The sequence below is a fragment of the Quercus robur genome, chromosome 2 (assembly GCF_932294415.1).
Source record: "Quercus robur chromosome 2, dhQueRobu3.1, whole genome shotgun sequence".
NCBI lineage: Eukaryota > Viridiplantae > Streptophyta > Magnoliopsida > Fagales > Fagaceae > Quercus > Quercus robur.
Genome location: NC_065535.1, coordinates 83,177,938 through 83,189,332, shown reverse-complemented (window position 1 = coordinate 83,189,332; position 11,395 = coordinate 83,177,938). Strand labels below are relative to the sequence as shown.

The 11,395-nt window shown below is 36.1% G+C and overlaps 2 protein-coding genes across 6 annotated transcripts; both read right to left on the bottom strand.

Moving 5' to 3' along the window:
- Positions 1-669: 669 nt before the first annotated feature.
- On the bottom strand, positions 670-5,356 carry LOC126715391 (phospholipase D alpha 1-like). Of its 2 annotated transcripts, XM_050415969.1 has the most exons (4): positions 4,722-5,356; positions 4,473-4,584; positions 1,753-3,646; positions 670-1,259 (listed from the first exon to the last, which is right to left on the bottom strand). In XM_050415969.1, exons 2-4 carry the CDS (start codon positions 4,563-4,565, stop codon positions 826-828), a joined length of 2,421 nt encoding a protein of 806 aa, XP_050271926.1. In that variant the 5' UTR covers positions 4,566-4,584; positions 4,722-5,356; the 3' UTR covers positions 670-825. The 2 variants fall into 2 exon arrangements, with proteins under 2 accessions (XP_050271926.1, XP_050271925.1); XM_050415968.1 differs by lacking the exon at positions 4,722-5,356 and having other exon boundaries at positions 4,473-4,712.
- A 185-nt stretch (positions 5,357-5,541) lies between these two features.
- On the bottom strand, positions 5,542-10,505 carry LOC126715392 (uncharacterized). Of its 4 annotated transcripts, none has more exons than XM_050415973.1 (9): positions 10,015-10,505; positions 9,394-9,486; positions 7,992-8,096; positions 7,695-7,886; positions 7,464-7,562; positions 7,238-7,366; positions 6,542-6,721; positions 6,256-6,352; positions 5,542-6,035 (listed from the first exon to the last, which is right to left on the bottom strand). In XM_050415973.1, exons 1-9 carry the CDS (start codon positions 10,330-10,332, stop codon positions 5,992-5,994), a joined length of 1,257 nt encoding a protein of 418 aa, XP_050271930.1. In that variant the 5' UTR covers positions 10,333-10,505; the 3' UTR covers positions 5,542-5,991. The 4 variants fall into 4 exon arrangements, with proteins under 4 accessions (XP_050271930.1, XP_050271927.1, XP_050271928.1 ...); XM_050415970.1 differs by having other exon boundaries at positions 6,236-6,352; positions 10,015-10,503; XM_050415971.1 differs by having other exon boundaries at positions 6,236-6,352; positions 7,695-7,883; positions 10,015-10,502.
- Between the last annotated feature and the right edge of the window lie 890 nt (positions 10,506-11,395).

The following is an 11,395-nucleotide window of genomic DNA, read 5'->3' as shown; positions in this document are numbered from 1 at the left end:
AAAGACGTTGGCGTCCTCCACTCATAAATGCTCTAGAACCATAATTTGGGTTTCACGTTCACAAGCAGCTGTTGAGGGCCACCTCAACTACAATTTTTTTTTTTTTTTTAATTTTATAGAAAATTTCAACCAACGATGTTAGTATTTGATAATTACGCTTTTTGTTATTAGACTAAGACACTAATCAGTTTTTAGTTCAAGTGGGGATTGAACTCAAAATCTTTTATTCAACTATCAGAAACTTTATTAATTGAACTAATTGGAATTTACATCTTAACTATAATTATAACCGATAGAAATCCTCTGTCGCACTTTTTGTGTTTCATTTTTTTACTCTACTAATCACAACTTTTTATGTATGCTTTTGAATTTCCTTATAAAATAATCAAAATTTAAAATAGAAAAAAAAAAAAAAAAAATCAAACACATGACATATGATGATTGGTGAAACATAAAGTGTGATAGAAAATTTGTATTCAAAATTATGCCTATTAAAATTCATAATATCTTGTTTTTCATCTCTGGTTTTCAATTAGGCCACCAACTTATAGTTGGTTTGCTCAAATTCTTTGAAACCTTCAAACTCAGCTTGACTTTGAACTTCATAATTCTAATTTATCCATCATTTTCTATCTGTGTAATTAACCACTACAAGTACTACATGATCACTTCTTTGGAAAGTTGCATGAACTAGACTATAGTAAAAATGTTATTTACATATCCACAACACATATAGCAATCAGTGATTGCCAATCACTCATAGTACTGGGAAATAAGATTTAAAAATAAAAAAAAGAGCTCAGTTTTAAAATCAGTGCAAGGCAATTAAGTGGTGAGAATTGGAGGCAGTAATTCAGACTTGGATCCAAGAACTTTAGCCTTTGTGTCTGGGAAGAATTCTATTCCAGGTAGCTCTTTGACCTCTCCATTTTCAGTAATATGAATGGGATAACTGAGCAAATGGCCTGGCAAGTCATGGTCCAGTGTCTCACTAGAGTAGAGGTCCCAATACTTTCTGGCAAATTGGTTCACTCTTTGGACACATTCCACGCTTTCTGGATGGAGAAAGGAGTTATCTAGCATGCCCAAGTGCTCGTACCACAATGCCATCCGGAAGCCGTGGATTTGTCCCCTGGCTGGCTGCCTAGTGGATAGGTGGAATGGTTGATAGGCTCCCATGGCAATCTCTGTATCCCGGGCACCATCCATTGACCTCTGATTGAGGTTGGCAGATCCAATGATGATGTATTCATCGTCAACTGCAAAATGCAGTCATTGTCGAATCTTAGTTATTGTCTGTCATATTCTCATATTTAATCAACTTAATGCCTTAAAAGACTGCATGAGCTCACACAAAACAGAAGCACGTTCAATTTTCATAAGAACAAATTCCAGTTTATGATGTACAGTCAGTATGTGGATGTCTTGATAAAGTTTTCATTTGAAATTTATACGGTTTTGGGATGCCCTCTCACTCTCTTTTTCAGTTGACATTTATATGGTCTTGGGATGTACTCTCATTCTCTTTGGGGGAGGAGGGTATCTTGAATCAGTATAATGATGATTGCTGTAAAATGTGTCATTTAATAGCACAACACTAACAACAAGAATGCATATTAATATACATTGAAATTTTCACTGACATACTTCAATATGAAATCAAATGCCTTAGGTTAGAGAATTCAAGAATTTCCAACAGAACACAAAAGTAGGTACTTAAACTTATCAAGAAAATTTGATAAACCAATTTACCTATCATCATCTTAGCATGAATATAGATCATGAACCGCCTGGCTTCCTGAGCTCTGCTATAATCTGTATCATGTTCGGGTTTCTCTGGAGGTTCATATTCTCCACTTTTCCTTGTCTCTCGATTGCCGAGGCAAAAGAATGTCAAATAGTCCCTTGGGTTTGCCTCAAGCCCCTTAGTTTGGAGGGCCTGCACTATGTCTTTGTACATCATCTCCATTGTCCTATTTTGCCAATTCAATATTGCTTGCACAGATGCACTTTCGGGGACACCCTCTGGCCACAGTGGAATGACAACATAGACGGTAAATCTTTCTCCTGCCTCAATCTTACTAACAATCTTCAGTGACAGTTCTTTTGGAATAAGATTTACAGCACCAACCTCCTCAACTTTAAGGCCATGTGAATTCCAGCAGAAAGAGCTTCCAAGAAAATACTGATTTTCAATATATATGAAATTCTTTGCACGTCTAATGGCATTGATGTAAGCATCCTGAATGCTTCTGTCAATCACATTATCCTTCCAAGTGAGAAGACCAGCCCTGGCTGCATCCTCAGGAGCATTGGGGAAGCCAAAGGTGGCTCCTCCATCAATTGATCGGAACAATTGTACATTCCATGTTTCATGGTCTTCGGGGTACATAACCGGAGATGGGGTTATGAAAATGCCATCTAGTTCGCTTAATTGAAGTAGCAATTCCTTCTTGCCTTGCTTCCTCCATCTCTGCTCAAAATTGAATAAAACATCCCAGGCAATAGGTCCTTCTAACCGGCAGTGAATGTCGTGCCAAGGCTCCCTAGGTCCACCTTTCTCAATTGAGGCACCAGCAAAGTTAGGCTGATGAAAATCATCATGATGAGCTGTTTTGAGAGTCCTGAAAATGGAATGAAAGGGAGTATCATATCTCCCATCACAAAGATCAATACCACCAATGAAGCTCACAATCCTCCTCTTTTCAGATTTTCTATTGGGCATCTCACTGTCCACCACCACAATCTTCTGGTGATGAGTGAACATGGTGGAAACCTCAAAGTCTTGAACAATGCTTTCGCCATTGTCAGGATTACGTGGGCATAAAACACAATGGACTCCAGTGTTATGGAAATAACTTCCTGTATCTTCATCATGAGTAGCCATTACTCCATCCCTCTTTAGTAATTTTACAGAAGTTCTGTCATTCCAAACAAGCATCAGGACTTTGACCCCTTCACTAGCCTTCTTTATAAGAAGCTCTCCGAGGGTCAGCTCTCCTCCAGGCTTTTGTCTCCTCAAGTCCCTTACCAAGGTGATCTTAGAATATACAGACCATCCAGTAATATATATCAAATGCTTTGCTTTAGAAATGGCATCAAAAACATCTTCCCAGCATCGCTGGGGCTGATAATATTTGCCCCCAGCAAGAGGGATTTTCGGGATAAAATTGTCTGGGATATGAGCATCTTGGTAAAGAGTAACTGAGCAACCATGTCTCTGTGCAAAGAATGTGTAAGGGACTCCTGGAAATTTAGGACTTCTAATTCCTCGAGACCAATTACATTCTTGAGTGACATTGAAAAATTGCAATTTCACATGGATTTTAGGAGTTCCGCGGAGAGGTTTATGGTTCTTTTTCAAGATCTTAAGCCATCTGTCTACTTCTGCTCCATTTACTATTTCCTCAACGGGCATATAAGCTCTTCCAATTACTCTTGCCCCAACATGATTACCTTCTTTGATAGAAAAAACAATATTAGAAGCCTTATGAGCACAGTAAATGCGGAAAGACTCGGACCATTGGGGATTAGAGCGTCTATTTTCTACCAGTCTAGTGCGGGCAACTCTAGCATTCTCTATATCAAGTGTTGCATAGAGTTTGGAACCATTTCCAGGCCCAACAGTTTCTATGCTATCCATTGGCTGCAGGGAAAATCGTTGACATCTGAATTTAGCAAAATGTATCTGGAATTGATTCTAGACATAAAAATTTCAAACTTCTTATTTTGCCATGGAAGAGGGAATGTAAGTTTGAAATTTCTTATGGTTGAGGGTTTTGCAGTTCTAAATTCCATATATGCTTTTCTTTTCCTACAATTCTTGATTGTCAAACAGATCAGAGTGAAAGAACGAAACCAAAGAAAACGATATTGAGAACAATTAGAATAGCATTCTCCGCTATCATAAAGTTTGGTTCAATTCCAAAGAGATATTATGACTAGTGTCAGCAAAAAGTACTAATTAAAAATATTTCCAACTTTATGCTTAACATGTTAGAGAGAGAAGTCAAATATGAAATAGACTAACCAATTGGTTTAGTGTTTGAAAGTTCATGTATATTGATGGTTTCCTGGACCATAGAGAAATGAATAAATTATGTAACATGGGAACATCATATGGCTTACTGACTTCAGCACACTATTGCATGTAAAGTAGGAATGAGAAAAATAGCATAGTAAAATAAGACAAGATTATGGACCAGGTACATGTGTGCCATTGAGAAAGCATAATACAGGTATATAGCCACTAATGGATTTTAAAAATCATTGATATGAACAGCCAGAAAGCATAATTTTTTTTTTTTCCTCAGAAGAATTAGTTATATACGTCTACTTTTTCTTTCTTTTCAGATCAATTTTTTTTTTCGTTCTTATCTAAACATATATCTGATGGAAAAACAAGGGAAAAGGAATTCTATACAATTAGGAAATAAGATGGTGGACACAATTTTCGGAACATGCAAACATACCCTGCAGAAGAACATGCAGCAACCTTTGCCAGAAAGCTTATCAACCTCATAAATTGTCGCGTGAAGCGTCCCATGCAACATTATTTTTGTCATCTCTCTGCTTATTTCCACACTGCACAGACCTCCTTGGCTTTAAAGTTTTGAAAACAACTCAAAAGGACCACAAAATCAAAATACAAAGAAGGAGATGAAACATATGACCCGAACATATATAGCATTGACTTGAAGAGAAGAAATTAGTTGGCTTACATTAGAAGGTTCTTGAAGAAGAAGCAATGTGAATCGGAGAAATCCCTTAAAAGGACTTTTGAGTAAAATAAAAATTATTTAGAAGCAGTGGTGGATCAGGTAAACTTGCTGGAAAGGAGGCTAAATTAATTGGTTTAAAGCAACTTCAACTTGGTTTTGTTTTAGTTCTGATGTCATGGCGCAATATAAGGTAGTAGAAGAAGTTGCTTCCTAGAAAGATTAGAAAACGAGTCCTCCAAGCCTTCCAATCCACATAAGGACCAGTTGGTGGCGGGAAAGATGGTCTTTTGCTTTAAAAAAACTTTAGGTGCAGGTGCAGCACAAGGAGAGAAATAATAAATTAATAGTAATCCAGCAAACCTGGCTGTACCATTAACTTGTTCAATTTATTGTCGAAAAAAAAATGTCTCCTAGTTTTGAAGGAAGAACAATTAATATTGTCTTGGTCAAGGGAATATTGCACTTGATTCTTGTGATACCCGGGAATGTTTGAATTGAATGAGTGCAATATGGCATGCTCTTGGCAGCCCATCATGCAAGCTGCCAAGGTCATGGCATGCCCAAATAACCTCCTTTGGACATGTGTGGTTTTGTGGAGTTTCTCCCTTCAACAGATACTTCAACCCAAGGGGGAAATTTTTTTTCTACTTTTCCTTGGTAAAATCAAGGGTCTAAAGTAAATTTTATGCATAAGTTAGTATAATATTATTTTCTTTTCCAGTTCACCTCAAATGAACTTCTCATAATCAGAAAATCAAGGTAAGGGGTGGAAAAAGGAACCTGAGCATGATGTCACACATCAATTCTTAAAAAAGATCACTTGAAAGAAAGAAGAGAAACTCCAATTGATGTCACTCCCAAACCTAATCCACTCATTTACTCAAAGCTACCACTGCTTGATAACAGCAAGCTAATGCACTCGAGCTTGTGCCCCATCATTTAGGAAAAAATATATATACAAAGATCTTAGGAGTCACATGTTGATGTGACTTTGAATTGATCTGAAAAGTAAAGCTGTACTTTAAATGTATCATGAAAAAATATTTTGGGTTAGAGTAACTCAAGCAATAGTGCAAGCCTGATACATCATTACAAAACATGTAAACAGAGACATTTGTACACAGAGGCATGTAATTAAGGGGACAAGCGATAGGAAGATGTGTCCGGACTGAGATCCTGAGCTACCCGGAGAAGATGTTCTATGTTGATATCAGGGTAGTGCTGTAGAAGCTTTAAGTTAGCCACAAAATCACCACTCAGTAGCCTGCTCTTAACACATAGCAGCATTGCACAACAAACTCGTAGAAGCATATCCTGTGGTCCATAAATTTTGCTTCCATTAAATGAGTATTCAGACAGATTGGTGAAGCATCATATTAAAAATGAAGAGTAAATGGCCAAACAAAACTAGATTAATCTGGGAGAAGATTGGGGTAGAGGAATTAATGTCGGTTACAATTAGCTAAGTAAATAAGAACAGAGAGAGAGAGAGAGAGAGAGAGAGAGAGAGGGACCTGAACACCAAAAGGATTACCCAGAAGACAATCCCAAATTCTCAAGATTGGTTGAAAATCGAATTCTTGTGTAAGTAGCAATGTAATCCACCTGAATGCATAGAATTGTGGCCTCACCTGCTCAAAAGAATACATAATATAAGCTTGCACATTTTAGTGTAACATGAGTGATCACCTTTAAGAAATGGATTCTAATTGACTGAGGTGGTTCGCAGAAGAAGTCAAAACAACATAAGACGCATTAAATTAATATAAGCTTAAGGCATATTTGAATTTAAATCCTAAGCAGATTTTGATGTAATTTACCTTGTTTGTGAGCTCAAGATGCCGCCACAATTCCTCATTATTGGCTTTTAATAAATCTGATAAGCGGGTAAGGGTGGAAAGGATGCCCACTGCACTATTATCCAATTGTTGGCAAAAGTGATCCACTGAGTCACTCAAGAGTCTAACAAAACAAGAAAAACTATCTGCTTCTGCATTTGCCTACATAGAAGAACAGGGATAATGTCTCTATTCATGATTAGCCTTATATCTTAAATTCGAAAACATGAAAAGGAACAAGAAAATGTAGACAAAAACAAAGCCTCAAACAAAACCAGAAAAAAAGAAAAAGAAAAAAAAAAAAAAAAGAAACCAACTTATCATAGAAATTGTTGTTCAGGTTCAATCTAAAACAAGGGAAAAGCCATCTCTGAAACATCGGGTTTTTATTTTTATTTTTATTTTTTTAATAAGATAAGAAGAATAATAAGATTTATTGAAGCTTACAGGAAAAATATACACATATCAGCTGGTAATAACATCCCATACATGCATATAGAGTGAACTGTGAGTGTCAAAAATCATTATGCCAGTCAATTTGGTTTTTCAGAATCTGCAAGACTGGCAATTCACAGAAATGTGACCTTTGGTCCCCAAACACTCTCGAACCAAAGACAATTAGATTCAAACAAATTAGCAGATAGATCTATCAAATAAGAAATCTAACGGAAGTCTTACAGCATTTTTCTCATCGGTGTCAGTACTGAACACATAGTATATTGGTGCGAGGACCTCATTCATGCCTTGCACATAACGGATTGCAGGATTCAATTTTGCAAACAGGAGAAGAATATTTTTCATTGCTTGCTGCAGATGAAAATTCAGCATATCATCCAGTCACCTTGAGAAAATCTCACAAACAAGAAAAAAGAAAATAAAAAATTGGGTTAAGGCAATGAAGTACTCTGTTTTTCCTACTGAATGATGTTTCCCCTGAGAAGAATTTCTTATCTGGGTGTGTGCGTTGCAGATCACGATCAATCTGTTCTACCATCTCTGTATACTAGAAACAAATGGAGTTTTACTGACAAACATCAACTCAATTATATACTCCCAAAAAGAGAGAAGAAAAATAAATCAACTTGATTATAACATAAGGATTCAAGAGACAGCTTTAATTGGAGAAGACATTCACCTGAAAGTATTGATGCCATGCACTTGCTTTACCGAGGCTCAAAGGATGATCTTCTTGAGAAATTTCATGTCGCCTCAGTGGCCCATCCACATCAACGTCAACATGCTGCTCCTTATAACTAAAAGCTTCATCTTTTCTCCTTGTGAGTTCTGACTGTCTAGATTCAAGATTTCCATTAGTCCATGGTAACTGCTAACAAGAAATAATGAACTTGATATAAATCTGTGTAAGATATTCATCCGCATCTAAACAAGTTTGTTAGCAATGTAAACAAGTGCTTGGTAAGAAGCATCTTACAGGACTCAGAAGAAGCTCCTCTTTTAGCTTTGCATACTTTTGTCGATTCTCAGTCAGTTCCTTTTCCCATAGGTCACGAGAAGTAGGTAAATAACCTAAAAGCAGCTGGTTGAAAACATACAAGGGCAATAAATACTCAAATAATCACAAGCATCAAACAATAAAACTTTATTAATTTGGCCCATTAAACATCTTAGTGATCTAGTGTCGTCTTAACATGTAGACTAGAATTTAAACTTCCAATCCTCAGATTAGGAAACATTCATTTATAATTTGTTACATTCAACTTGTTTTTTCTATTTTTTTATGAATACCTTCAACTGTGTTAATGCTTGCTTCTAGTTAAAGATCCAGTTAAGCCAAGGGATAACTCTGTTGATTATCTGAGTGTTGTATCAAAGCATTATGCAGTAGCCCTTTCTGAATATACTACCCATAGACATACACTTTGATGAACACACACACGCAGACCTTAAATTCACATGGGAGGTCCTTAGTCCATTTTTTATGAGATGAAAACCTCCATCCCACCCATCAATTTCAAAGGTGTCCACTGATCCTAAAGGTAAATGAATTTTCAGGATGAAAATGAACTGAATGAGATATGAAGTTTCAAGAGCAAAACTACCCTAATTATCCTATCAGTCTATCATTGCAGTTATAGTACAATCTTCAGTCAGTAATTGAATTATCTCAAGATGATCTCCTCAAAATCTATCAGACCATAATGACATTAACGAATCATGACAGTTACGTGATTGTGATGATGAGAAATCAGAAATAGTAGTACCAATGAGCCTTGGCTCAAATGGCATTTCCTCCTCTTACAAGTCTGAGTGGAGGGTGAAGTTGTGAATTCAAAACTCACTTAGTGCATTTATAACTTACCAATGAAAAAATATATATAAAAAATAGAAATCAGAAATAACATTTCTAATTTTTGGTGCTTCTATTTGCTATAAGTAAATTTGCTTTGTTTGTTAATAGAAATAATAATGTAATTATGCCATATTATAATTGTGTTCATCGAATTCAAAATCTAGGGCTAAATATTATCTGGGTTCACTTCAAATGCTCTCTATAATTGTCTAAATTGCTAGGTAGAGTTAATTTCTTTCTACACTAAACTTATGATAACCAGAACTTTGGAAACCAAAATTACCATGTCCATAAGTCCATTTGATATCTGTGAATGTTAGAATAATGGCTAAATGATGAAATTAAGCCTTTCCTAATAACTAAAACTTTTGTGAACGAAGTGGTATTTTATCATGGTATCAAAACAATGGTCCTGGATTCAAGTATTGTCTCCACTCTACCTCATTGTATTTGTCAATTCACACTAAAAGATCAAATCTGATTGAAAATATAAACATGGCTAACCAAAGAATAGAGCCCTTACCTTCCAAGCCGTTGCGCGCAAACCTCCTCCATCTGGAAGTCCAGCACTAGCAATTCTTTGTAACTTCTCCAAATTTATCTCCGGCCGAGAAAGCTAATGAAAAAATATAAAATATAAAAAAGAGAAAAAATATATATCACAGTTGCATTTTACAGAAAGCAAAAGGAAGAAACAATAAACCCTAATACTCTATTTGACTGCTTTTAGATGAAACCAAATTGGAAAATTTTAACAAGGTTATCAAATTGAAAACCTTGTACACATGATTGGTCTTTCAATCTTTTGACTTTTCCGTCTTAGTAAATCCATGACTTCATGAAAACATAATTACACACTCCATTTCCTTTTTCATTCCTTATCCAACATTATCCTCTAGTAACCAAACTGACTGTAAGACCAAATGTACAAAATTAACTGACTACCCAAATTAAGAAACTTCACAAAAAACCCAGCAATCCTTAACCATTTGTAATTACATTTAAAAAAACACACACACACACACACACATACAAAAACTCAAACTACAATCAGAATATACAAAGTTTAGGATTATTGTAAAAAAAAATATTCAAAAAAAATTCAAAAAAAAGAAAAAAACCCAGTAAGGCTCAAATTCAAAACCTCATATTCAAGATCGGATCTTTTCTCGTCCACCGCAATGACTTGCACTGTCGAAACCGGACCCGCCCCGTCTTTTTCGGGTCTGGGTCGGTCCTCAACAAAATTTTCAACGCCATCGCTCTCTTTATCGGACACGAACCCATTAGGCTGAAAGGTCTCGAGCTCTTCACCGGGTTCAAATACTACCAAATCGGAGCCTCCACCGTACTCTTCTTCTTTTCCGTCGAATCCAGCGACCAGGCTGCCAAGGCGGTCCGGGAAGGCTCGGCGGGCTTTGTCGGGGACAGGAAGCGGAAGCTTGAGCTTGCCTTTGAGCATGGTGGTGGTAGTAGGTGAGTTGGGAGTGAGTCAAGGGAGGTGAATCGGGCGAGTTGAGTTGGTGGGTGTGTGATAATATTCCATTGAAGTTGGGAAGAAAAGAAGAGAAGGGTGTGTTGGTTTTGGGTTTCATGATGACTCGGGAAATGAACTGAGTTACTCATTCCGTGACTCTCTCCCTCACCTCACGTTCGAGAGCGCGGGAAGAATGGTAGTTGAAATAAAAATGGTTGTTGAATGGTAGGTTGGCCCAATATTTTCCTTCAATTGGTTTTTTTTTTCAATTTGGGCCAACTTTTGGAATTCTTTTTCGGCCCAATTCTAGCCCACTGTTTTCCTTTAAAGGCTTATTCGGGCCAATGGTTTTGAATTTTTTTTGGGCCCAATTCTAGCATTCCATGTCATTTGCAACCAAACCCAAAATTAAAAAAATTTAAAATAGGATAAAACTTAGGTAAAATTCTTTAGATGCAATATGTTAAATTCAATTCAAACATATAGCTATATTGAAAATTTTCTTTTAGATAACAAATAGCTACATTGAATTTAGTTGTCTTGTACAAAATAACATTGTCTATATTTTATTTGTCAATGCAACTACGTATTAAAATAAAATTAGGGAACTTAATGTATTTAGGAATTGTGTGTAAATTTTACTTTTAAAATTTACACCCTCTAACTTTGACCTGTTTTTAATTTTTTATTATTATTTTTCCAATCTTTTAGCTTCCAGTTGCTTCTAATGTAATCACTTCATTCAATTAGCACTATTAAGTCTTGACCTAGAAAAATTGGACTTGAACCCATTAACCTAGCCCATAGAAAAAATGGGTCAACCTACACTCAACCCATTGAAATATTGGGTCAACCCATACCTGACCCATTTGTTAAAGAAATGAATTTTTAAAAACTAAAACTTTTTGATTATCTTTTTCATTTGAAAGTAATATGCAAATTTGGATTTTTTTTTTTTTTTTTTAAATTTTTGGTGGAAAGAGATTACAGTTACGTTTTGAACTCTCTTTAATGAAACACAATCTCTTAAGCATTCCTATCACCATTG